The sequence below is a fragment of the Odocoileus virginianus genome, chromosome 32 (assembly GCF_023699985.2).
Source record: "Odocoileus virginianus isolate 20LAN1187 ecotype Illinois chromosome 32, Ovbor_1.2, whole genome shotgun sequence".
Classification (NCBI taxonomy): Eukaryota; Metazoa; Chordata; class Mammalia; order Artiodactyla; family Cervidae; genus Odocoileus; species Odocoileus virginianus.
The window spans coordinates 36,773,864-36,801,639 of record NC_069705.1 but is presented as its reverse complement, the minus strand read 5'-3'; the positions used below and the strand labels follow the sequence as shown (position 1 = coordinate 36,801,639).

The 27,776-nt window shown below is 42.0% G+C and overlaps 1 protein-coding gene across 10 annotated transcripts in view; it reads left to right on the top strand.

The window, feature by feature from the left end:
• The first annotated feature begins 12,373 nt into the window (after window positions 1-12,373).
• The window catches only part of MCPH1 (microcephalin 1), a 220,807-nt gene continuing 205,404 nt past the window's right edge, over window positions 12,374-27,776 (top strand). For 6 of the 10 annotated variants that reach the window (XR_011485191.1, XM_070460139.1, XM_070460145.1 and 3 more), the window contains exons 1-3: window positions 12,694-12,793; window positions 13,763-13,854; window positions 17,205-17,323. Coding sequence is in view for 6 of the 10 variants with exons in the window: in XM_070460139.1 (XP_070316240.1) it covers window positions 12,754-12,793; window positions 13,763-13,854; window positions 17,205-17,323 (251 nt within the window). In the remaining 4 variants the exon portion in view is untranslated. Of the gene's footprint in view, window positions 12,453-12,693; window positions 12,794-13,762; window positions 13,855-17,204; window positions 17,324-27,776 lie in introns of those variants that run through there. The other 4 variants (XM_070460143.1, XM_070460142.1, XM_070460140.1 and 1 more) reach the window with 3 other exon arrangements.

Below are 27,776 nucleotides of genomic sequence, written 5' to 3'. Positions count from 1 at the left end.
TACATGGGAAAAAAAAAATAGTATCTACCTTGACTCCACTACAAAGCCAGTGCTTTTCCTAGAAGGGACACTCAGTGAGTTCAGATCCTTTCCTGTGTGTTTCCATGTGAAGGTGCAGAATGAACCATCACTAGGGTGTTTTGGACCATCCGCTTCCACATGTTGATGCTGTTGTAACTATAAGCCCATCATTATCAAGGACTGTTGTAGCTCTCCTGCTGGACTCTTACTGGAATTATCACTATAATTTTTTGATTTAGATTCCAAAGTATTTAAAGAACCTCCTCCTGGACTTCAGCAAAAGCTCAGACTCTGTTGACCTTTCCCCAGTTTCATGCTGAGTTCTCCTCTGCTGAAGCCCCCTCATGAATATGCATGTTCCCTTAGCTTAAAATTTCCCCAGTTTTGCTGTTTGGGAAGACAATGCTTTGGGAAAGATCCATGGTGTCCTCCTTACATGCTGCAAGAAATGATAAATCCTTCCATCTGAAAAAATGAAACTTCTGCTTCTGATATACTGTGGATATCTTGAAAGGCACAGGTATTGAACAGATAAACTACTATGTTCACCTGTCCAGGCTTTGTAACAAAATAGCACACACAGGGCAGCTTAATAACAAGAATTTGTGGTCTCACAGCTCTCGGGGCTAGAAGTCAAGATCAAGGCGGCAGCTGGTTCCGTTTCTGGAGAGGCCGTCTTCTTGCTGTGTCCTCTCATGGCCTTTGTGCAGGTGCAGAGAGAGAGATCCTTTGGTGTTTTTCTTATAAGGACACCAGTCCTATTGGACTAGAGCCCTGCCTACATGATCTTGTTTACCTTTAACTATCCCCTTAAAGGCCAAGAAACAGTCACTTTGGGAATTAGGACTGTAATGTATGACATTCAAGGGAATACAACTCAGTCCATGACACTTGTCCATTACTATCTAATTTTAGCCCATGACCTTGGAGAACATATTTCTGCTTCTGTGTCCTAAGACTCTGTGTGTGTGTGTGTGTGTGTGTGCGTGCGCGCGCGTGCATGTGCCCGCACACACGTGTGCACGAGCTTAGTCATGTCGGACTCTTTGCCACCCCATGGTCTGTAGCCCTCCAGGCTCCTCTGTCCATGGGATTCTCCAGGCAAGAATACTGGAGTGGGTTGCCATCTCCTTCTCCAGGGGAATCTTCTCAACCCAGGAACTGAACCCACATCTCCTCCATCTCCTGCATTGGCAGGCAGATTCTTTACCACTGAGCTACTCGGGAAGCCTATATCCTGTATCGTAAGACAAGGATGCGAAATAGTCAACTGCTACCAGCCTTCACTGCATCTTACAACAAAAACACTGACTTGGGCAGATGGTGTGATGTCAGCCAGTTGGATATTGAGGACTGGACTCACTACTGAGCACGGCCCCTAATCCCACATCACCAACTGTGCCAAGTCCAGTTGGTCCTGCCATCCGTGTGTCCGTCCACACTTGCCCTGTACAGCTCTGCAGACTGAGAGAATGAGCCCATGGTAACAAATAGTCCAGGGGGCCCGGTGTCACGATCTGACTCCACATTGCAGGCAACTTGACTTTCCCTTCTGGAGGGTATCCAGCACAATTGATAGAAGAATCAATAATTCTAATAAGATGACTTTGATCAGTGTTCAGAACATGTCTTTTTCTGCCTGCAATCTCATCCCCTTCCCTGGGAGGGGGGTGGGGGGGTGGGGACAGCAGAGTGCAGACAGCAGGATCCCAGGCCACATGTCTGATCCTCCCAGAAACTGATTCCCTTGCCTGTTCAAAATCTGTTCTGATGCATGGCTTATTAATTGCATAATTTTAGGAACAATTTTTGAAATATACTCTCTATTAAAACCGCTGAAACTTTTGCTACCCTAATTCTCCAATTGGAATTTTTTAAAGGGTTGCTGTGGAGGTATGAACCATGTAGGCAATTTCTCTCCTAGAAAATATAAATGAAAATACTAGCATATGGAATCTAAATTGAAAGAATAAAAATATACTGTTATAAAATGTAAGTGATCCTATTCAGTGCTTCTGTCCCAAAAGAGAAAATAAAAACTGTCATTTTTCCCACAGGCATTTCCAACAGCACTTCAGGGGGAAAGGTCTACATAACGTGTTTTGTAAAACCACTTTTATGTAACTTTTTAACCCAGATTTTATATGAAGAGTCACCTAAAATTTTAAATGGGAACATAGGTAACACTTTCCCTTGAAATTTAAAAGTAGTCTTTTCATTTTCTCTCAATTTTTTGGCTTCAAATCTCTCCATTTTCCACCCACTTTTTATTTGGTCGTTTTCGGTTCTTCAGGGCTGTTGAAATCGAATACTGCTCTCTGAAGTGTCATATTTATTCTACTCTTTCTTGCCTGACTTATCATGTCTCTTTATTGCGGAGTGGTTAAGAAGTAAAGATGCTAAGTGGTACTGACTGGAGAAAAAAGGAAGAATGTCAGAATACAATCTTGGCATGTGTATTTGTATGAAACAACATCCAGGTTTCTTTGTTTTGCCCAGGTGTTCATTTATTCATTGGCAATTAAAACATGTAGAGAACATACCCTTTTAAAAACTATTTTTACAAGGTTAGGTGACTAATTGCATATGATCCAGCAATACCACTGCCATGTTTACATCCAAAAGAATTGAAAGCAGAATTTAGAGGAGATATTTGTTCCCAGCAGCCGCAAACAAGAGGTCACAATCCAGGTGTCCCTTGAGGAATGAATCAGCAAGCAAAATGTGACATCTACATACAGTGGAATACTATCCAGCCTTTAAAAAGGAAGGAACTGACACAGCCTGTATGGACCCAAAGAACATTATGCTAAGTGAAATAAACCAAACAGACACACATTTTACGATACTGCTTATCCTATAGACATCATAGGATACTGCTATAGTACAATACAGCAGTCACACAAAGACAAACATCAGAGGATACTGCCTATCTGAGGTTCTTAGCAGTCCAAGACGGCAGAGTAGAAGGATGTGCGGTCATCTTCTCCTGTGAGAACTCCAAAATTACAACTCACTGCTGAACAACCATCGACAGGAGAGTGTTGGATCCCACCAAAAAAAAAGATACCCCACAGCCAAGGGCAAAGGAGAAGCCCCAGAAAGATGGTAAGAGGGGCAGAAGTGCATTTAGAATCAAACCCCATACCCGCCAGAGATGCTCTGAGGGCTCAAAGAAATCTTATGAGCACCAAGACCCAGAGATCTCACAGAGTCTGAGCCAGAACTGCATTTGGGTGTCTCCTGCAGAGGTGTGGGTCAGTAGTGGACTGTTGCAGGGGCAGGGGCTCTGGGTGCAGCAGACCTGGGTATGGCATAAGCCCTCTTGAAGGAGTTTACCGTTAATCCCATCATAGAGCCACCAGAACTTACACAGAACTGGGGAAACAGACTCTTGGAGGGCACAAACGAAAGCTTCTGTGCACCAGGGCCCAGGAGGAAGGAGCAGTGACCCCACAAGAGACTGACCCAGACTTGCCCAGGAGGATCCAGGAGTCTCCAGCAGAGGCGTGGGTTGGTGGTGGTCTTATGCGGGGCTGCAGACACTGACTGCACTGCATGCATGGGACCTTTTGAAGGAGGTTGCCATTATCTTTATTACCTCCACAATAGTTTGGCCTCAGGTCAAACAACAGGGAGAGAACACAGCCCTGCCGATCAACAGAAAATTGTATTAAAGATTTACTGAGCATGGCTCTGCCCATCAGAACAAGACCTAGTTTCCCCCTCAGTTAGTCTCTGCCATCAGGAAGCTTCCATGAGACTTTTATCCTTCTCAATCAGACGGCAGGCAGAATGAAAACCACAATCACAGAAAACTAACCAATCTGATCACATGGACCACAGCCTTGTCTAGCTCAGTGAAACTATGAGCCATGGTCTTGGTGTGATCACTCACCTAGAGCCAGACATCCTGGAATGTAAAGTCAAGTTCATCTTACAAAAAATCACTACAAATAAAGTTAGTGGGGGGGATGGAATTCCAGTTGAGCTATTTCAAAGATGGTGCTGTTTAAGTGTTGCACTCAATATGCCAGCAAATTTGGAAAATTCAGAAGGGGCCACAGGACTGGAAAAGGTCAGCTTTCATTCCAATCCCAAAGAAAGGCAATGCCAAAGAATGCTCAAACTACCCCACAACTGCACTCATCTCACATACTAGCAGAGTAATGCTTAAAATTCTCCAAGAAGGCTTCAGCAGTATGTGAACCACGAACTTCCAGATGTTCAAGCTAGATTTAGGAAAGGCAGAGGAACCAAAAGAGATCAAATTGCCAACATCCGTGGAGCATAGAAAAAGCTAGTGAGTTCCAGAAAAACATCTACTTCTGCTTCATTGACTATGCTAAAGCCTCTGACTGTGTGAATCACAACAAACTGTGGAAAATTCTTAAAGAGTTGGGAATACCAGACCATCTTACCTGCCTCCTGAGAAATCTGTATGCAGGTCAAGAAGCAACAGTTAGAACTGCACATGGAACAACAGACTGGTTCCAAATTGGGAAAGGAGTACGTCAAGGCTGTATATTGTCACCCTGCTTATTTAACTTATATGTAGAGTACATCATGAGAAATGCTGGGCTGGATGAAGCACAAGCTGGATTCAAGATTGCCAGGAGAAATATCAATAACTTCAGATATGCAGATGACACCATCCTTATGGCAGAAAGCAAAGAACTAAAGAAACTCTTCATGAAACTGAAAGAGGAGAGTGAAAAAGTTGGCTTAAAATTCAACATTCAAAAGACCAAGATCATGACATCTGGTCCCATCACTTCATGGCAAATAGATGGGAAAACAATGGAAACAGTGACGGACTTTTTATTTGGGGGGGGGGGGGGCTCCAAAATTACTGCAGATGGTGACTGCAACCATGAAATTAAAAGACACTTGCTCCTTGGAAGGAAAGTTATGACCAACCTAGACAACATATTAAGAAGCAGAGACATTTCTTTACCAACAAATGTTCATCTAGTCAAAGCTATGGTTTTTCCAGTAGTCATATATGGATGTCAGAGTTGGACTATAAAGAAAACTAGGCACTGAAGAATGATGCTTTTGAACTGTGGTGTTGGAGAAGACTCTTGAGAGTCCCTTGGACTGCATGGAGATCAAACCAGTCCATCCTAAAGGAAATCAGTCCTGAATATTCACTGGAAGGACTGATACTGAAGCTAAAACTCCAATACTTTGGCCACCTGATGTTAAAAACTAACTCACTGGAAAAGACCCTTATGCTGGAAAAGATTGAAGGCAGGAGTAGAAGGGGACGACCGAAGATGAGATGGTTTGGATGTCATCACTGACTCTATGGACATGAGTTTGAGCAAGCTCCGGGAGTTGGAGATGGACAGGGAGGCCTGGTATGCTGCAGTCCACAGAGTGGCAAAGAGTCAGACATGACTGATCAACTGAACTGAAGGATCTGAGGTTCCCAGGGGAGTCAAATTCATGGACACAAAAAACAGAGTAGTTGCCAGGAGATGGCAAAATGAAGTTAGTGTTAGTTAGAAGTTATAGTTAGTGTTGCGAGAGAGAAAAAAAAAGCAAATACATTTAACACTATGCCTTGCACAACAAAGTGATCCAAAGCATAGCTTATACTTAACACCATTGAACTTTTTATCTGAGATAGTGCTATTGGTAATCAGAATAACTGATTTGATCTTTATCATTTTTTTTAGTGCAATGTTCCTAAAACCTTGGAATTTCCCGAGGTGAGAGTGACAAAGTTGTCTTTTGTTTTGTTAATGAAGTGACTTTTGGCCATAAGGGATGGGAGCTGGGTGCTACTGAGCCAAACAGGTGATTCAGTTCAGTTCATTCACTCAATTGTGTCCGACTCTTTGTGACCCCCGTGGACTGTAGCACGCCAGGCTTCCCTGACCTTCGCCAACCCCTGGAGCTTGGTCAAACTCATGTCCAGAGTCAGTGATGCCATCCAACCATCTCACCCTCTGAGAGAAAAGAAAGTTTGTCACTGTTTCCATTGTTTCCCCATCTATTTGCCATGAAGTGATGGGACAGGATGCCATGATCATAGTTTTTTGAATGTTGAATTTTAAGCCAACATTTTCACTCTCCTCTCTCACTTTCATCAAGAGGCTCTTTAGTTCTTTCTAAAGAGGCTCATTTAGTTCTTTCTTTTATAGCTTTCTGCCATAAGGGTGCTGTCATCTGCATAGCTGAGGTTATTCATATTTTTCCTGGCAATCTTGATTCCAGCTTGTGCTTCATCCAGCCCAGCATTTCTCATGATGTACTCTGCATATAAGCTGAATAAACAGGGTGACAATATACAGTCTTGATGAACTCCTTTCCTGATTTGAAACCAGTCTGTTGTTCCATGTGCAGTTCTAACTGTTGCTTCTTAACCTGCATACAGATTTCTCAGGAGGCAGGTCAGGTGGTCTGGTACTCCCATCTCTTTAAGAATTTTCCAGTTTGCTGTGATCCACACAGTCAAAGGCTTGTGTGTAATCAATAAACCAGAAGTAGATGTTTTTATGGAACTCTCTTGCTTTCTCAGGGATCCAACAGATGTTGGCAATTTGATCTCTGGTTCTCTGCCTTTTCTAAATCCAGCTTGAACATCTGGATGTTCATGGCTCACGCAGCCTGTCTTGGAGAATTTTGAGTATTACTTTACTAGCGTGTGAGATGAGTGCAGTTGTGTGGTAGTTTGAGCATTCTTTGGCATTGCCTTTCTTTGGGATTGGGATGAAAGCTGACCTTTTCCAGTCCTGTGGCCACCACTGAGTTTTCCAAATTTGTTGGCATACTGAATGCGGCACTTTTACAGCATCATCTTTTAGGATTTGAAATAGCTCAACTGGAATTCCATCCCGTCTACTAGCTTTGTTCACAGTAATGCTTCCTACGGCCCATTTGACTTCATGTTTCAGCATGTCTGGCTCTAGGTGGGTGATCACACCATCGTGGTTATCTGGGTCATGAAGATTTTTATTGTATAATTCTTCTGTGAATCTTTCTTTTGTATAGTTCTTCTGTGTATATAACTATATATGAGTTATATATAACTGATATATATATATAGCGTGAATCAGTTATATATATAAGTGATTCACTTTGCTGGATACCTGAAACTAACAAATACAGCATTGTAAGTCAACTATACTCCAGAAAAGAGGGAAAATGCCTAGCTATCCTGGGACCACCTGGCTTTGGGGAAGCCCTGCATCAGTCTCTTGGGGTGGCTGAGTGGAAGGAGATGCAGAGGAAGCCCCAGGCCTTTAGCCAGTGCAACTCAGAGGCCTGGAGGAGCCTCGAGAGGGTTCTGGGGGGCCCAGGGCCCGCTGCCTGCCCCCTGAGCATGACTGCACTGGGGAGTGCATGTGAGGAGCTCACACACCACCAGACTGTCCTGTGGTCTGAAGTCATAGAGGTCAGGGCTGCTCTGTTCCCAGTGGCAGAGGACAGGAGCAGGGGTAAGGCGGCAGGGTCAGCAGAGGAGCAGAGCAAGGCGAGCAGGTGACCTTCCACTTCAGCCTGACTCCACAGGGGGCTCTGGGGTGACGAATCATCCAGTGATTCTGGGTCCTGCCTGGAAAGAGGGAGCAGGGCTTTTGCACTCAGCCTCCCTGACTCGAGGGACAGTCATTGGCCAGGGGGCGGGTGTTGAGGGGTCACCTCCCAGCCAGGCCTTCAGTGGAGGGCAGGCACGCGGGGATTCGGGAGTGGGGTGATCGGGTCACATCAGCAGCATCTCCGCGGCCCCTCTGACAGCAGCCCCTTCCCAAACACCATCAACTCCTGCCTGGTCCCGGAAGCAGCATCTAACGTGTCTTCCCAGTTCTACCCTTGTGGTCCTCCACCGTCTGCATCCAGAACCATCTCTCCCCTAGGCTAATCTGGATGTTGGGATAGAAGCCTTCCACTGTTCTCCCCGTTGGCCTTCCCGGGGGTCTGATTGCCTGGGCTCTGTGTTGGCATGAGCCTGGCTCCTCCTGGAGAATTTGTCCTCCAACTGTTGTTGAATAAGGAAGCGGGGAGTGAGACTGAGAGTCACTTGAGAAAGGGAGAAAGAGGGAGAGAGGAGGAGGGAGTGAAGGGGAGGAGGAAGGAAGGGAAGAGCGAGGAAGTGAGGGGGGGGAAGAGTGGGTGAGGGAACAAAGGCGTCTTTATTCTGGACAGAAATTAAAATCTGTTTTAGGAGGCAAGAGTAATTGATGGTAGGTTGAGTAATGGGGGTTAAAAAAAGCAATTACTTCTGCATACAAACAGTCATAATATATAAAAAGTATTTGGCAGCCAGTATGGCCAGTGGTTACACTCCGGTATTCTTGCCTGGAGAATTCCATGGACAGAGGAGCCTGGCGGGCTACAGACCACAGGGTCACCAAGAGTTGGACACAACTGAGTGACTGTCACTTTCACATACTAGAGAGTTCTTTAAAAAAGAAAGGGCCAAGGCAGCTACCAGTGATAAGGGACACCAGGAGGTTTGGAGGGACCCCAAGGCCTCTTGACAGGGCCTAGTGTTAACCTTCTAGCTGCTGGATCAGGGCAAGCAAGACAGAAAGAGGTAGAGATACTGTTGGGAGGGAGCAGGCAGAAAGCCTAAGGTGGTTCAAGACCCCAGCTGGCTTCCAAATGGTGCCGAATATCCAGTATTTCAGGAAGTCATGTCACTGTACTGATGTGTCTTGGCTTGAATAGAGCCCCTGAATAAAGACCTTTTTTTTTTTTTTTAAACAAATTTGAGGTCATACCATATGTATTCTGGTGTCCTGCTTTTTTTCAGTTTAACAATATATTATAAGCATTTTCCTGCGGGGCTCAGTTTTTGGGTTTTGCTTTTAAAAAGGATTTCAGGCAATTTAGTTTTGAGTCGGAATCAGGGTGTTGAGGGGCAAATGCTACAGGCCACAGAAAATTCTTTGAAACAACCTGCTTCCTAATGGTGTGTCTACTCCCTTTCCTAAGTCTGTGGTCATTGGATACGCTATAAGTGTGTTAAGTCTCTTCAGCCACGTCCAACTCTTTGCCACCCTATGGACTGTAGCCCACCAGGCTCATCTGGCCATGGGATCCTCCAGGCAAGAACACTGGCAGGGCAAACATCTGTGGACAAATGAAGGACGAGGTCGATACTAAGTGCGGTGAAAACAACAAGCGGTGGAGAGAGATGCTGACTTAAATTTTAAAATTTCAATTACTGGGACTTCCCTGGGTGTCAGGGGTTAAGACTACTAGGGGCCACAGGTTTGATCCCTGGTCAGTGAACTAAGATCCCACATGCCACGAGGAATGCCCCCCGCCAAAAAAAAAAAATTACAATTACTAAGGTAACTGAAAATAACTACTTAAAAAAAAAAAAGCCAGCACTAGCAAAGAAGCATTTCCCTAGAGATGTGTCTTGCTACATTTCATCTACTCACAGAGGGGCAGTATTGTGCGGGTTTTCTGATTTAATTCTACAGAGATCCTGGGAGAAATAAAGATAATGGGCCATGTATTTGAACTGAAGCAAAGTGGCTGGCCTAGGTAAAAACTCTTGTAAAGAATCCTTATCTTATTTGAACTCATATTTGAGTTAATTAGGATAAGAACATTACTTCTTCAGTCAGCTATAAAGTTCCATTTTTATTGCTGTAAAACGTGACAAAGATAGAAAGCCAAAATAATCCATTATTGTTCTTGCAGATCATTTCAGCTTTCATTGCCTTTGCCACTGCTTTTCTTCTCTTTCAGTTATTCATTTATCTCAATTCATGTGTACATGGTTTTTGCAATTTTTTCAATGTTTTTGAGGACAAGCATGTTAGTTACTCTGTATCATCAAATAATATTCTCATTTGAAAACACATGAAACCTTTATTTTTAAAATGTTAGTTTGAGAAAAGCATAATTTGCTATTATTAGTCCAAAAAGATGTCAAATTCCCTTCTAATACTAATAATTAAGAGATGTGTATTTTCACTGAGAAATTACAAAGTTTTAAAGTTTTCTATCAGACAGTGTGTGCTAGTTAAATCTCTCTGCACTGTCTTCTTTTTTTTTTAAGGTTTTGTAGAAACATTTTTTTAAAAAATGTAACTCAGTGATCCATGCCTCACCTTTGAAATTCATGCATTTCTAGGAAACCAGACCCACCTCTGCCCTAAATGTTGATGCAGTACTGTTGAGAATGGAAGAGTCTAGAGGGAACTTCAGACTCTGGGCACCTGCGTTTCCTTCTGAAGCTCTGAGCCTTTTATCCGACTGGTCTGCCAGGACTTCTCAGCGACGCGCTCATCCTGATGCCTGTAGGAAGGTTGTCACGTTGTCAGGGAGAAACCTCTGAAAACGCACCTCCTGCTGAGCTGAAGTGCACAGCTCAGGGAAGTCAATATTTTCAGTCTACCTTTGTCCTGAGTGCATATAAAAGGGCTTTGAGTGTTTATCCCTTTTATTACAGGTGAGCACTGGCAGAGGAAAAAAACTGGCTTTCATTTTTTATACTTTTGCAGAGAGCAAAAATGAAGAAGCACAGGTAACTTATTTCAGACTTTACTAGATCATTTCTCTAGGTTGTTTTATTAGAAACTCTACATAGAAATGCAACCACGAAAAATAAAACTAGAGCATATTAGTGTAAAGGCCATGTTTCTTTGAACCCAGTAGTTTAACTTTGTTCTTAAGGATGAGACGTCCATAGTTTAGATGAACAGCGTCTCCTTCTGGGGTGAAGAGGTGGGCAACCAAATGAGAAGAAGGTAATTGAAACTTTGGATAGAAGTGCGGGGGGACTCTGTACATAGTATTGAAACCTCATGTGACTAATATTTTTGTTTTAAACAATCTATTTTTATGTTATTTTATGTTATTTTTATTTGTGCAATCAATATGCATTAGAATTAACCATAGTTTAACACTTTTTGTTATTTGTTATTCTTCTTGAGCTGAGTTCACACTCCCAGGTAGACTGTGTCCCCATTTCCTCAGGGTAGAATTTATTAGGTGTGATAATGATATATGTATTGATCAAAGATTTGAGTCCAGGAAGCGGGGTTTGGTGGATGCACATACTCAACATAATTCTTTAGAACCACAGTGGGCTCCCTGGACCCTATTAACGGCTGATTTAACAATTAGGGTTGAATGAATGAATGAATGAAAGAAAGGAGAGCAGTCCATATTTTTGGACACATATCCTTCTGCTGACTATAGTAAAAAGAACTAAAGGTATTGTTTTTGGCTTCAACAAGTTTTAGCTGTTAGTAATTGTTTGTTACTTTGCACTAGTCAGGTAACCTCTCTTGAACCTGATTACTTATTGTATAAATTGTATAATATTGCTTAACAGAAACTGTTGTAAGCTTGAAGTGATACAAAGTATAAAAGAGAAAGCATTTTTAATTGTAAAGGAGTTGGGAAGGGTACAAAGGAGGCTTCAATGGTTAGTCTCCAGATTACAATAATAAATGCCTATAAAATAATAGAATTTTAGGGAGAATCCAGGAGGAAAATACATGTAAGTGCTATATAATAACACTCACCTCCTAAGTAGGATTAAATTTGATAACACACCTAACCTTTGATAATACACCATTTACATAAGTGTTTACTGCGCTGTATGCTGTGCTCAGCCATGTCCAACCTCTGAGACCCTATGAATTGTAGCCTGCCAGGCTCCTCTGTCCATGGGATTTTCCAGGCAAGAATATTGGAGTGGGTTGCCATTTCCTCCTCCAGGGGATCTTCCTGACCCAGGGATCCAACCCTGGGTCTCCTGCATTGCAGGAGGATTCTTCACCCACTGAGCCACATAGGAAACCCAAGTGTTCATTAAATGTTAGCTATTATCTCTACTATTACTAATGCTTTTTTACAAGAAAATGAAACTTGGAGAGTGTTAGTAACTCATTAACATCTCATAGCTAGTTAGTGGCTGATTGGTGGTGGTGTCCAATTGCTCAGTCCTGTCAGATTTTTGCCCCCCATGGAATGCAGGCCTTTCTGCCCTGGAGTGGCTGATATCAGTCCCCAAACTCCAAGTCCAGTCTGATTTCTAAATGAAGCCTGTACTTCAACCATCTGATTATAAGGGAACTCCCTTAAGGTTATTTTTCTTTACGTCTGGTAATAGACTATATACTACATGCTAGAACACAAAAATGGTATTGAAATCATTAAAAATGAAACTTTTCACACGTTCGGTGGTTCCTTCTTTAATACAGACAACACAGGTCCTTTAACTAACTCAGTGTTTCGGGAAGATTAAACAGAGAACGCTTATCAACTCGGGGGGCAACAGTCGACCCTTCCTACACGTCACTGCAGGGAAACTGTAGGGTTGGGACAAGCTCCCGCCGGACGCATGCGCGCAGCCCTCGAGGCGGGCCTGCGCGGCGGGGGCGGGGCTCCCGGGCTGGCGGGAGGTTTGAAACCCAGAAGATAAGGGACCAGGCGGCCAGGCTACTCCTGAGGTCAGGCTCCCCCTCTCCCTCTGGGATTTACGAGCTGTAGGGCTTCAGGGAGACAGCCCGGCTAGGGGGACCTCCCGCGTGAACCGGAGACCCTGGGTCTCCACGCAGGAGCTGACGCGCCGTGTAGGTACGACCAGACAGAACCTGCCTCCATTGCCCGCGCGGAGTTGGGGGTCTTGGTCCCGCCCCCCGCCCCCTATTGGTTGCTCAGAGGACGCGGACAGGCGGATTTCCGCAGAGCCCGCCCTGCGCACGCGCGCTGCCACCACTGCGTCACGCTTGCGCGTCCCCGCTGCCCGTCATGGCGGCCCCCGGGAACCTCCGGGGCCCGGTCCTAAAAGGTGAGCAGGCGGGGGCCGAGCCGGCGCAGCGGCGGCCGGGCCTCAGGAAGGGCGCCCAGGTCGCGGCGCCCGCGGGGTCGCCAGCCCGGCTGCCGGGAGGAGGCTGGGTCTGTCCTCGAGCCCAGCGCTGGGACCGCCCGTAACGGGTGGGGGGTCCGTCTCCGAGCCCAGGGCCCGCGCCGCCCCACCTGGGCCGGGTCAGGCGCGTGGCTCAGACACGCGAAGGGCTGGGAGGCCCCGGGGGGTTGGTTTTCAGCTTTTCTTGGGCTCTGGCGTCTTTGTATGGCCCGGTGGATTTGCGGGGAGGGGGCTCTAGTGAAATTAGAAGAAGAACCAGTAACTCTTCTCCCTGTTCTCTGTTAGTGTAACCAGAACCTCTCAATGAGAAATGATTCCCTCCAGGCACGCCTGAAAGACACCAGGCTTTGAGCAGGGAGGGTTTCGTAAACTGTGTTCCCTGCCCCGCAAAGTTTTGCCTGTTGGCCGTGTTTTTGCAGGACCTACAAACTAAAAGTGCCCTTTACTTTTTTAAATGGTTGAGGGGGTGGGAGGAACCAAAGGAGGAGGACAGATGAAATCTATTATCAAATTCAGACTTCATTTTCCATAAAGTTTTGTTGGAACGCAGTTATGCTTGCTCGTTGATGTATTTGACTGCTTTTGTACTGCAACCTTCAAACTGGGTGGTGGTTTGGCCCTCAAAGCCTAAGATAATTGCTCTCTGGTCCTTTACAGAAAACTAGAAAGTTAGGCTTGGTGTAAGAATTTGGGAAGAGTTGAGAATGTAAACTGTAATGTATGAGTAAAGTTGTTTTTCCCTTGAAATTTGAAAGGATCTGATGGCACTTTTAAACAGAAGAAATTTTAAATTTACTTTTTAATGTGAATAGAACAGGAGAAAAATCTGTTGAAATCTTTGGGGGAGGGTATATTAGATATATTTCATGCTAGCATTTTCTTTGTTTTCAGATGTTGTGGCGTATGTTGAAGTGTGGTCAGCCAATGGGACAGAAAATTACTCCAAGACCTTTAGGAGTCAACTCATGGATTTGGGGGCGAAGGTAAGAAGTTCATTTTACCACTGCTGCACCTAACAGTCGTCTGAAACATAAGGAGATCTATTTGCATTTTCTTATTTTGGGAGTTTTTACTTAGAGCACGATGGACAAAGAGGACAGTGGGTAAGTGGCAGAAGAAAAAAGGAGAGAACCATGCTATGAGGAGTTGAGAACAGCTGGGGTTCTCAATTGAGAACGGCTTGGGAGTGACGCAACAGGAGAGCTCCAGGATGGAAACACGGATCCTGCCACTGGCTGTTCACATGCTTGATACTCTTCATCAAAGTGTGGAATACAGGAAAAGGAACAGTTTTTAAAGGGAAAAGTTGTGAATTTGGGGTATATTGGAAGTACCTGATAGACATTTGGATGTACAAATCTGGAACTTGAGATTGTCAGGGCTAGAGATACTGTTTTAGGCATCAGGGACGTAAGAGTCAGGTGTGCTGACTACCCAGGTGGTTAGAATGAAAAGTGCTGAAGGTGGAGCCTGTTTAGTATTTCCAGGGCTGGAATGGGAGTCATGGACCCAGGGACTGAGAGTGAGAAGGATGCCAGGAGAATCCAGAAAACATGCCTGAAGTGGGAGGAGGGACAGACTTCAAAGATGGAAATTTTAAAACGCCGCCTAAGTTTAAGAAAAGTTAGGATTGGGATGTATTCTTTAGGCGTGAAAGCTGTAAGGTCATTGTTGAGTGTCACCATGTTCAGTGAGCTGGGTTAAGGGAATCATGGAGACCTGAGGAATGGGGTGGTGAAGGCAGCAGCTCGAAGCTGGGGTTCAGATGTGAGCCGATTTCGTGGAGTTGGGGCTGGGGGTCTTGGGGGAGGGGGGCAGGCCGGCTGGTGAAAGGAGAGGTAACACAGGTATGATACCACTGAAGCCAGGGCAAGGATTAGGGATGGTCAGGGCATAACATAAACTGGAGGGCAGCGTTCTCCCTCAGGCAGAGTGCCTGCTCCTGAGTTTCGTTTGACTCATCCTGGTACCTGACCTAGTGAGCAGGGGAAAGACCCAAGAGCAGATTAGGGTGACAGTCAGAAGGCAGGGCCCGGCGTTTGCTTTTGAACCTGAGAAGACAACTTTTTTCCTGATAAATTGGACGGTAAATCCATTAGGATTTTGGGAGGTTTTCCGCTTGATGATACCAGCCACATACTTGGGCTCCAAGTGTTATTGTGACAAGAAAAAGCTGTGGAACATAGGAGCTGGCAAAATGGCTTTTGAGAGTAGTATTAAGGTCTTGGATCTCTTGAATTCCACCCGCCCCCCACCTTTTATTTAGAAATCTTTCAAATAGAAAAGCTGAAAGAATAGTATGGCGAATATGGACCCAACAATTAACATTCTTGCTTGAACTCCCATCTCTCTAAACAATATATGTATTTTTCTCCTGAAACTATTCAAAAGTAAGTTGCAGGTACCATAATTTGTCCTAAATATATTTAGCCTGCATCTTTTAGAACAAAGACGCCTTCTGTGTGACAGAAGACTGTTTCACATCTGAGAAAGCTATCAGTGATTTCCTAGCAGCTTTCTGCCGTGTTTGAATCAGTTTATAATTCTGTCAGAATATAAAAGCCCCACTGCTGTGTATGCTTAGTTTTGTCTCTTTACCTTCGGCCATCACAGTGTGTTTCTGGTGGTGTATCAGTCTGGTGTGAATTTGCATTTTCCTGCATATCTTCCCATACTTACTTTGAAGACCCTGTTCAAGTCTCCACCTCATGTTTGCATTGGGTATTTCTTTTTCTTCTTGATTTGTAAGCGTTCTTTATACTTTTCAGTTGACCCCTTTGTCGGCCATGTGAATTGCAATATTTTTTGCCTGTGGCTTGCCTTTTCACGTTCTTAATGGCATCTTTTGATGATAATGGTAGTTTGTTCTTTATGGTAAGCTTCTGTGTGTGTATCGTGTTTTAAAAAATCTATTTCTATATGGTGGTTATGGGAATTTGTCTCTTATTTTCCAGAAGCTTTATCATTTTGCCTTTCACATTTAGATTTACAGTACATTTGAAATTAGTTTTTGTATGTGGTATGAAGTAGTTTCATTTTTTTTTCCCAGTGGATGATTGATTGTCTCAACACCATTTATTGAAAAGACTGTCCTTTAGCACAGTGACACCTTTGTCATTAGTCAGGTTTTAGTACCCATATAGTCTGTTCTCATGACAGACCACCCTGTCTTAATTACTCTTTATAGTAAATCTTCCCCTTTGTTCTTCAAGTCAAGGGGTTCTGGCGTTTCTAGCCTTTTGCTTTTCCAGATACATTATGAAACTGGTTTGTCCGTTTGCAACCTAAAGCTTTTTTGGGATCTTGATCAGTATTGGATAGAGAACAACAGATCAGTGTGGAGAAAACTGACATTTTTATACACTGAAATCTTCTAAAGCATCAGCATGATGTATGCCTTTGTTGATTTGAGTTTCTTTCATTTTCTCAGTGATGTTTTATGATTTTCTCTGTTCATTTTTGTTGTTGTTAAGAATGGTATCTTTTGAATTCTTTTTCCTGTTGCTGTTATATAGAACTAGTTCATTTTTGCATATCCACCCTGTGTCTAGAAAACTTACCAAGCTCTTGTGAATTCTGTGGCATTTTGGGGATTTTTAACAGTGTGCACAATTGATTGTTACGTGCACAGGACTGTCTTATTTTTTTCTAATCCTAACACTTTTTCTTTTCTTGACATACTGCCCTGGCTGGAGCCAGTTGGATAGAGTGGAGAAAACAGAAGTGTTTTAGCATATCCCATCATGCAGTCTTATACCAGCTTTCAGATCCTAATATACTGTGAATTTTCCTCATTAATAAACTTTTTAACTTTAACACATTTTTGTCATGTAATTGAGATGGCTATGATTTTTCTCTTTTACTTTGTTAATGAAGTGAATAATAATGATTGACTTTTTGTTCTAACCAGCTTTGCAGTCCTGGAATAAACAAGTGGTGGGAATGTATTGTATATATTGGTTGATACTATTTGTGTATACTATTGTATATATTGGTTGATACTATTTGTGTATACTATTGTATATATTGGTTGATACTATTTGTGTATACTATTGTATATATTGGTTGATACTATTTGTGTATACTATTGTATATATTGGTTGATACTATTTGTGTATACTATTGTATATATTGGTTGATACTATTTGTGTATACTATTGTATATATTGGTTGATACTATTTGTGTATACTATTGTATATATTGGTTGATACTATTTGCTAATTGTTTTGTTGCTTTTTTGGTAAGTGTGTACAAGAGTGACACTGGCTGGTACTTAAGAAACTTATACAAATAGTAATAAGTTTACCTTTGTTTTCTGCCTTTTGTCTGCAGGTTTCAAAAACTTTTAACAAACAAGTAACTCATGTGGTGTTCAAAGACGGGTACCAGAGCACCTGGGAAAAAGCACAGAAGAGAGGTGTGAAGCTCGTCTCAGTGCTTTGGGTTGAAAAGTGAGTCTTTTCTCCTGTGGTTTTTTTTTTTTTTTTTTCCCTTAAGTTATCTAGTTTTGGTAGAGTGTGGAGATATTTTGCATGAATCACAGAACTAGATAAGTTTTGTTTCCATCTTTTGTCTGCCTCTTACTGGGGGCATTTGACATCCTCAGTTTCCTAGGATGAAAGACAGGCGTGGTGTAACTCCCAGCCTGCCCAGAGACCCTGAGACAGAGTCTGTGTGATGTATTGAGGGAACAGAGAAGCAGATTGTTAGTCTACTAATGTGGCCAGTCTGTAACAGACACCACAGACAGTGGGCTTAAGCAGCAGAAATGTATCTCTCAGACTTCTGGAGGCTAGAAGTCCACAACGAAGGTGTCCACAGCGTTGGGTTCTTCTGAGGCCTCGCCCCTCGGCTTGCCGATGGCCATCTTGTTTCTGTCTTCCCTTGGTCTGACTGTTTCTGTGTCATCTGTTTTTTAAGGACACTAATCTTACTGGGTTACCCACCCCCAGTGACCTCATTCAACCTTCACTATCTCCTTCAAGGCCCCATTTCCAACTGTAGTCACGTCCTTTGGGCCTGGGCGTTAGGACTTCACGTGAATTTAGGGGACACAATTGAACCCATGCAGGAATAGTCAAGAGGAGGTTGAGATCAGAGAGAGTGAGGTATCAATGATACAAATCAAGTTTACTGAAATCCAGATGTAAATGAGTCACACTGCTGATTTTCTAGAAAACTAGAGTAAATTTACATGAAAACAGTAATGCAAAATATAAGGCGTAGAATTTGGCTGTTGCTGTGTGAAGCTGCTCTGAAAAAATTAAACCTGTTAATTAAAAAACTTTTAACAGTGAGGCGTGAGCATAGATTCCATTTCTTTGTCTTCCATTGTCTGGGCAGTTTTTAAGATTCCAGCCTCACTCTCCCCTCTTTTGTTTAAAACAAAGTTTTCTTCATTTCGGATGTGTCCCATTTCCCCATGATTAGACTCAGGTTGTGGTTTCCCACCCAAAAGGCTCCACGAGTGAGGTGTGGCCTACCTGGAAGCCTGCAGTTTCCATCTGCCTCCTAATGGTGATTCGAATTTTGGTCAACTGGCAAGGTGTTCAGTGAAGGCAGTGGCACCCCACTCCAGTACTCTTGCCTGGAAAATCCCATGGATGGAGGAGCCTGGTAGGCTGCAGTCCATGGGGTCGCTAAGAGTCAGACACAACTGAGCGACTTCACTTTCACTTTTCACTTTCATGCATTGGAGAAGGAAATGGCAACCCACTCCAGTGTTCTTGCCTGGAGAATCCCAGAGACGGCGGAGCCTGGTGGACTGCTGTCTATGGAGTCGCACAGAGTGGGATATGACTGAAGTGACTTAGCAGCAGCAGCAGCAGGCAAGCTGTTGCTGGTTTTTTTCCCCACTGTGTGATGACTGTTGTTTCCTTTGAGGCTGATAAGCTGCCTGTGGGGAGGCAGATTCAGATCACATAGACCTTTTGCTTCCTTGACCCCAGGTGTAGCGTTCATGATGGTTCTTGCCTGAACGAACCTTAACCCTGAGTCTTACAGGATGACTGTTTTCCAAATCCAGTGCTTCTGGCTGTGCCCAGCTGGGTGCTGTAAGAAAGAGCCTTTTTTTCTCCCACACTGATTGATTAGTGTCAGCTCCTGGGTTCCTGTATTTTTCGACGGCTTATAGTTCACACTGTTTTTCTGGTGCTTAGATCATTCAGATTTGGGTAGTGGGTGTCCCTTCGGCCAGCTCCTGTGTCTCTCTGGCCTCGTGCCTGCTCTCCCCCAGCCCCGGTGTCAGCTGTTTCCGCACAGACCGTGAGCCCTGTGAGGGGGGCGGCATCTGGGACTGAGATGTGGGGTTGGTGGGCTCCCAGCCGTGGGGCATCACCCCTTCTTGGCCTCCAGGCAGAGGCGGGAGACACATTGGCTCCTTTGTTCTCTTTTTCGTCGCTGTTTGGGATCATTGGATGTGTTAGTTTTTAGACTAAAATTCTCTCCATTCTTTTTATTTATTTTTAGTGATTGCTTTAGGGGTTACACAATAGATCCTTAACTTCTGAGTCTGCTTAGACTTAGCATTGTACCACGTCACGTAAGATACAGATAGAGACCTGGTAACTGTGTGTCCGTAGTTCTGCCCCCTCCTCTGTGTTAGGGTGGTCGTATGGATTTCAACCCCATGCACTGCAGTCCCACAAGACAGTGTTATTGTGCTCTGAACACTTGTCTGTATTTTAAGTAAATTAAGAGGAAAAAATAGTGTCTAATGTTTATCCGTATATTCTTTCTCTTACTCTTCATTTCTGAGGATCTGAGTTTCTTCTGCTCTTTCCTTTCAGTGTGAATAGCTATGTTTGGCTTTTTTTTTTTTTTTTTTTTTAAATAAAATCCACATACTATAAGCTCACCCTGTTGGTGTACATTTCAGTAGTTTTTATTATATTCTATTCAGATGTTTGTAGCAGTTATCACTACCTAATCCAGGAACATTTTATCCCCTCAGAATAAGCTCCATAACCATTAGCAGTCATTCCCCTTGGGCTCCTTACTCCCAGCCCCTGGCAGCCATCAATCTACTTTTTGTCTTTGGATTTACCTAGTCTGGACATTTCTCGTAAATGGAACTCGACATTATGCGGCTTCTTGTGTTGGATTTCTTTCCCTTGGCATCATGTTTTGGAGTTTCATTTGTGTTGTAGCCTGTGTCAGTTTTTTATTCCTTAAGAGTTGCTGAATAATACTATGTTTTGTTTATCTTCATCAGTTGGCAGACATTTGGTTTATTTGCACTTTTTGGCCATTGAGTAATGCTGCTATGAACATTTGTGTGCAGGTTTTCATGTGAATATATATATTTTCGATCCTTTTGGGTATATATGCACCTAGGAGTGAAATTTCTGAGTTATATGGAAGCCATTTGTTTAGCATTTTGCAGAAGTGCCAGTTTTTTTGGATTGGGTGTACCATTTTACATTCCTACCAGTAATGTTTGAGGCTTGTTATCCCTCTTTATGTTGATAGCCATTGTTGTGGATGTGAAGTGGTATCTCACTGTAGTTTTGACTTGTATTTCCTTAGAGACCAATGATGTTGAAACACTTTTTGTGGTTTAATTGGCTATTTCTATATCTTCAGAGAAATGTCTACTCAAACACTGTCCATTTTTTAAAAGTTGAGTTATTTTTCTTGTTTGAGTTAGAGTTCTTTATTCTGGATACATATTATTTGCAAACATAATAAGACCCTTACCAGACATATTATTTGCAAACTTTTTCTCCCTTTCTGTGGGTTGTCTTTTCACTTTCTTGTTGGTATCCTTTGAAGCACAAGTTAAAAATTTTTAAGCCCAGTGTTTCTATTTTTTCTTTTGTTGTTTCAGTTTTAAATGTCACATTTAAGAAATGATTGCCTGATTGCAGGGCATGGAAATTTACACCTGTGTTTTCTTCTCAGAGTTTTATAGTTCTGTCCTTAACACTTAGGTCTGTGGTTTACTTGAGTTAAGTTTTTGCACATGGTGTGAACTGTGACGTCACCTTCACTTTTATATGTGACTGTCCAGTTGTCCCAGTACCACTTGTTGAATAGACTGTTGTTTCCCCATTAAGTTATCTTGGTGTCCTTGTTGAAAATTAATTGACCATAGATAAATGGATGTATTTCTGGATTCTCAGTTCTGTTTCATTGATCTGTGTGTTTAATGCCAGCACTTCACTGTCTTGATTACTGTTGTTATTGTCCAGTTACTGAGTCGTGACCGACTCTTTGCAACCCCATGGACTGCAGCACGCCAGGCTTCCCTGTCCCTCACTGTATTCTGGAGTTTGCTCAAACTCATGTCCATTGAGTCAGTGATGTCATCCAACCGTCTCATCCTCTGTCACCCCTTTCTCCTTCCTTCAGTCTTTGCCAGCATCAGGGTCTTTTCCAATGAGTCAGATCTTCCCATCAGGTGGCCAAAATATGGTAGCTTGAGTGTCAGTCCTTTCAGTGAATATCCAGGGTTGATTTCCTTTAGGATTAACTGATTTCCTTGCTATCCAAGGGACTCTCAAGAATCTTTTCCAACACAATTCGAAAACATGAATTCTTCAGTGCTCAACCTTCTTTATGGTCCAACTCTCACATCCCTACATGGCTACTGGAAAAACCATAGCTTTGACTATATGGACTTCTGTTGGCAAAGTGACATCTCTGCTTTTTAATACACTGTCTAGGTTTGTCATATAGCTTTTCTTCCAAAGAGCACGTGCCTTTTAATCTCATGATTACTTGATTACTGTAGCTTTACAGTAAGTTTTGAAGTTGGAAGTGTGTCTTCTCCAATTTTGATTTTCTTCCAGCTCCTTTCACTTCTGTATGAATTTTAGGATTTGCTTGTCAGTTTCGGGGAGGGAGGGTCGGGAGCAGCTGGTATTTAACGGAGATTGTGTTTAGTCACTAATTACATAGGTATTGCTGTTCAGTCTTGCGATCCGTGCCCATGTTTGTATTTCCTCGTCTGTGGTTTCTTCCGTTGGGTCTTGTAGCTTTCAGTGTATAAATCTTGCCCCTTCTAGGTTAAATTTATTCCCAGTTTATTTTCTTTTTGATGCTATTGTAAATGGAATTGTTTTCTTAATTTCATTTTTAGATTGTTCAATTATTAAAATACAGAAATATAACTGATTTTTGTATATTGATTTTGTATCCTGCAAGTTTTTGAACTTGCTATTAGCTAAGTGTCTTTGTGATTTTCTTAGGATTTTTTTGTACACGGTGTTGTGTAATCTGTCTACAGAGACAAGTTTTACTTCTTCCCTTCCAGTCTGGATGCCTTTTATTTCCTTTTCTATTCTAATTGACCCAACTGTAAGCTCCAGCACCGTGTTGAACAGAAGCAGTGAGAGTGGACATCTTGTCTGGCTCCCAGTCTTAGGAGAGAAGCTTTCTGTGTTTATTAAGTGTGATGTTAGCTTTGGATTTTTTTTTTTTTATGGGTGCACTTTGTCAGGTTGAGGAAATTTTCTTCTATTCTTAGTTTTTGTTTGTTTCGATTTGTTTATTTTTAAAGGATGTTGGGTTTTCTCAAAATGCTTTTTCTGCAATTATTGAGAAATTCATGTGAGATATATATATATATTTGTCATTCATTTCATTAATGTGTATTAGATTGATTTCACATAGTGAACTAACTTTGCTTTCCTGGGATAAACTCTGCTTGGTTATGTTGTATACTTTTTTTTTAACTGGATCAGCTTGCTAATACTTTATTTTCATTTTTGTAGTGTCTGTATTCATAAGGTATATTGGTCAATTCTTAGAGTGACTTTTTCTGGTTTTGAAGTCAGGAAGTATTGGCATTGTAGAATTAGTCGGGCTGTGTTCTTCTGTCTTCTGAAGTTTATAGGGGTTGGTGTTAGTTCCTCAAGCATTTGGGAGTTCTCTCCAGTGCAGCCATCTGGGCCTGGCCTTTTTCTGTGGGAAGGTTTTTGATTAGTAGTTCAGTCTCTTGATACAGGTTTACTCACGTTTTCTATTTTTGAGTCAGTTTAAATAGTTTGTGTCTTTGTGGAGTTTGTTCATCTAATTCCTTGGCATACACTTGGTTGTAGTATTCTATAATAGTCCTTTTTATTTTTATAAGGTCAGTGGTAGCTCATTTCTAGTATGAATTAGTATCGCTTTTCTCTTTGTTTTCATCAATTTAAGCTAAAGGTTTGTCAATTTCTTTGATCTTGTCAAAGAACCAACTTTTGGTTTCTTTGCTGTTTCTCCATTGTGTTTCTTTTCTTTTTAAAATTTCTGCTATAATTATTTGTTTCCTTCTGCTTGTTTTGGGTTCAGTTTGCTCTATTATTTCTCTAGTTAGAGCATTAGAATATTTATTTGAAGTCTTTACTGTTTTTTGATGTGTTTACAGTTACAAATTTCTTCTAAGCATAGCTCTAGCTTCATCCCATGAAATTTGGTATTTTTGTTTTCGGTTATTTCAAGTGTTTACCAATTTCTCTCATGATTTTTCCTTTGACCCATTGGTTATTTAGGACCTTCTCATTTAATTTCTACATATTTTTGAGCCTTCCAAACTTGGTTCTGTTTTTGGTATCTAATTTCATTTTGTTGTGAGAGGAGAACATATTTTAAGATTTTTTAAAGTGGTTGAGACTTGTTTTTAACCCTAACATTTGATCTGGCCAGGTGAATGTTGTGTGTGCACTGGAGAAGAATGTGTATTCATTCCATTATTGTGGATACAATGTTCTATGTTTAAATGTCTGTTAGATCTAGCTGATTTATACTGTTTTCTCAGTGTTTTTCTGGAAAAGGTCAGTTTTCATTCCAATCCCAAAGAAAGGCAATGCCAAAGAATGTTCAGACTACTGAACAATAGCACTCATCTCACACACTAGCAAAGTAATGCTCAAAATTCTCCAAGCCAGGCTTCAACAGTATGTGAACCATAAACTTCCAGATGTTCAAGCTGGATTTAGAAAAGGCAGAGGAGTCAGAGATCAAATTGCCAACATCCACTGGATCATCAAGAAAGCAAGAGAGTTCTAGAAAAATATCTACTTCTGCATTATTGACTATGTGAAAACCTTTGACCGTGTGGATCACAACAAACTGGAAAATTCTTAAAGAGATGGGAATACCAGATCACCTGACCTGCCTCCTGAGAAATCTTATGCAGGTCAAGAAGCAACAGATAGAATCAGACATGGAACAACAGACTGGTTCAAAATTGGAAAAGGAGTACATCAATGCTAGATATTGTCACTGTGCTTATTTAACTTACATTCAGAGTACATCATATAACATACTGGGCTGGATAAATAACAAGTCTGGAATCAAGGTTGCTGGGAGAAATATCAATAACCTCAGATATGCAGATGACACCACCATAATGGCAGAGAGGGAAGAGTAACTAAAAAGCCTCTTGATAAAAGTGAAAGAGGAGAGTGAAAAAGCTGTTTTTTCCTTAACATTCAGAAAACTAAGATCATGGCACCCAGTCCCATCACTTCATGGCAAATAGGTGGGGAAACAATGGAAACAGTGACAAACTCTTTTCTTGCCTCCAAAATCACTGCACATGGTGACTGCAGCCATGAAATTAAAAGATGCTTGCTCCTTGGAAGAAAAGCTATGACAAACCAAGATGGCATATTAAAAAGCAAAGACATTACTTAGTTGACAAAGGTCTGTCTAGTCAAAGCTATGGTTTTTCCAGTAGTCATGTATGCATTTGAGAGTTGGACCATAAAGAAAGAGCACTGAAGAATTGATGCTTTTGAACTGTGATGTGGGAGAAGACTTTTGAGGGTCTCTTGGACTGCAGGGAGATCAAGCTAGTCAATTCTAAAGGAAATCAGTCCTGAATATTCATTGGAAGGACTAATACTGAAGCTCCAATACTTTGGCCACCTAATGCGAAGAGCTGACTCATTGGAAAAGACCCTGATGCTGGGAAAGATTAAAGGCAGGAGGAGAAGGGGATGAGATGGTTGGATGGCATCACCAACTCAATGGACATGAGTTTAAGCAAGTTCCGGGAGTTGGTGATGGACAGGGAAGCCTGGCGTGCTACAGTCCATGGTGTTGCAAAGAGTCAGACACGACTGAGAGACTGAACTGAACTGAAGTGTTTTTCTGTCTTTCTTGATATATTTAATTGTTCTATCCATTATTGATTGGGGTGCTGCATTCGCCAAGTGTTTCTGTTAAATTATTTATTTCTCCCTTTAATCCTGGCAATCTAGCATTTGTTTTTATCAGGTGACAACAGACTTCTGTGGTTTTCTGTGTCTGAAGATGTCCCTATTTGTTTGTGAATAATGTTCTCAGTGGTTACACAATTTTAGGTTGACAGTATTTTTGTTTTTTTGCTTCTGTTTTCCACTGCTTAACAGGTGTTTATCCAGAGTCTCTGTCATCCTAAGAAGCCTGTAGTCATGCAAATAATTTCTTTACTGTGAATACTGTGTCTTTTTATCTGACTTCTTTAAAGATTTTCTCATCTTTGGTTTTCAGAAGTTTAAGGGTCTGGATGTGGTGCCTTTAAATTTATTCTGTGAAGATTTTGGTGAGTTTTTTTTTTTTTTTAATGATATAAGGTTATATATTTCATCTAAAAGCATGATAAATTTGGGCTGTTGTTTCTTCAAATATCTCTTGTGCCTCTTTTTCTGTTACTCCTTTAATTAACTGGCTATCGGAAATTGGCTAAGCTTTCTTGTAAAGAGCCAGATAGTAAATATTTTAGGCTTTGTGGTTTGTATTCAAGTGCTCCTTGCCCTGGTGTGGGAAGAGCCCTGGAGAAGAGCAAACAAATGAGTGTGAAAAATAAAACTTTATAACAAACCCTGGTCATGGGCCAGGTGGCCTGAAGGCTGTCATTTGCCAATCCCTCCCATGTAATACAGCTTTTGAAATTTTCTCACAAGTTTCATTGACTCTTTTATCAGTTCCATCCTGTCATTAAGTCCATTTACTAAATGCATTTCAGATATTTTTCATTTCTAACGTTTCCACTTGGTTCTTTCTTATGTTTGCATGTTTTGTTTCTTAGCTGAGATTTCCTATCTCTGCTTTTCTCTTCTTTCACTACATGTGTATTTTCCATTCTATGGCAGAGGATAGTTAACAGACATTCCTTGTCTGATCATTTCAGCATCTTGAGGTTGGTGGCTGTTGGTTTTTTTTCTTTGTTCCTTGGGAATGTGTCATATTTTCTTGACTCTTCTGTAACAGGACTTTGAGTTGTATTTTGGACATTGTAAATGTTATGTAGACTCTGGGTACTTTACTGTTACTCCAAAGGGTATTGATTTTGTTTTAGGAAGCAGGTGACTTATTTAGCTTTAAACTTTTGGACTGTCATTTTAAGATCTGTGCTGGTTATTTGCTTGGATTCATTCAATTCTTCAAGCCTTAGCTGCAGGCTGACTTATTTGCCTCATGGACATGTAGGTCAGGGATCAGCCAGAGACTTGGACTTCTGTCTTCAGAACCTGAGGTTCCCCTTCCCTGGTTCTTTGCTCCCTGTATCCTAGCATCATTCGCTGGTGGCCTTATCTGCCCCAGCTCTTTATTCCGGTTCCTTTGATCAGAAGGAAAGCAGGTGCCCATTACTGAGCACTCATATGCATTTTTAGTTACAAACGTTTTTCCACATTTCTATGTAATATATCATTTTTTAAAACATACATATGGTCTTTTATAGTAGATTACCCAGTGACTTGGCCTTCCCAGGTAGCACAGTGATAAAGAATCTGCCTGCCAAAGCAGGAGACATAAGATGTCTCAGTTTTTTTGGAGCTCAAGAAAATAAAACCTGTCACTGTTTCCATTTTCTGTCCTGTTTGCCACGCAGTGATGGGACCCAATGCCTTGATCTTAGTTTTCTGAATGTTGTGTTTTAAGCCAGTTTTTTTCACTCTCCTCTTTCACCCTCATCAAGAGGCTCTTTAGTTCCTCTTTACTTTCTGTCATTAGAGTGTTATCTATCATCTGCATATCTGAGGTTGTTGATATTTCTCCTGGCAATCTTGATTCCAGCTTGTGCTTCATCCAGCCCAGCATTTCTCATGATATACTCTGCATATAAGGTAAATAAACAGGGTGACAGTATACAGCCTTGACATACTCCTTTCCTGATATGGAACCAGTCCATTGTTCCATGTCTAGTTCTAACTGTTGCTTCTTGACCTGCATTTAGGTTTCTCAGGAAATGTGTAAGGTGGCCTGGTATTCCCATTTCTTTAAGGATTTTCCACAGTTTGTTGTGATCCACACAATCAAAGGCTTTAGCCTGGTCACTGAAGCTGAAGGAGATATTTTTCTGAAATTCTCTTGCTTTCTCTATGATTCAGCAAATGTTGGCAAAATTTGATCTCTGGTTCCTCTGCTTTTTCTAAATCCAGCTTGTATATCTGGAAGTGTTTGGTTCACATACTGCTGAAGCCTAGCTTGCAGGATTCTGAGCATCACTTTGCTAGCATGTGAAATGAGTGCAATTGTGTGGTAGTTTGAACATTCTTTGGCATTGCCTTTCTTTGGGATCAGAATGAAAACTGACCTTTTCCAATCTTGTGGCCACTGCTGAGTTTTCCAAATTTGCTGGCATATTGAGTGCAGCATCATCTTTTAGGATTTGAAATAGCTCACCTGGAATTCCATCACCTCTATTAGCTGTGTTCATAGTAATGCTTCCTAAGGCCCACTGGACTTCACACTCCAGAATGTCTGGCTCTAGGTGAGTGACCACACCGTCATGGTTATCTGGGTCATTAAGACCTTTTTGGTATAGTTTTTCTGTGTATTCTTACTGCCTCTTCTTAATCTCTTCTGCTTCTATTAGGTCCTTGCTGTTTCTGTCCTATAGTACCTATCCTTGCATGAGATCTTCCCTTGGCATCTCTGGTTTTCTTGAAAAGATCTCTAGTCTTTCCCATTCTGTTGTTCTCCTCTTTC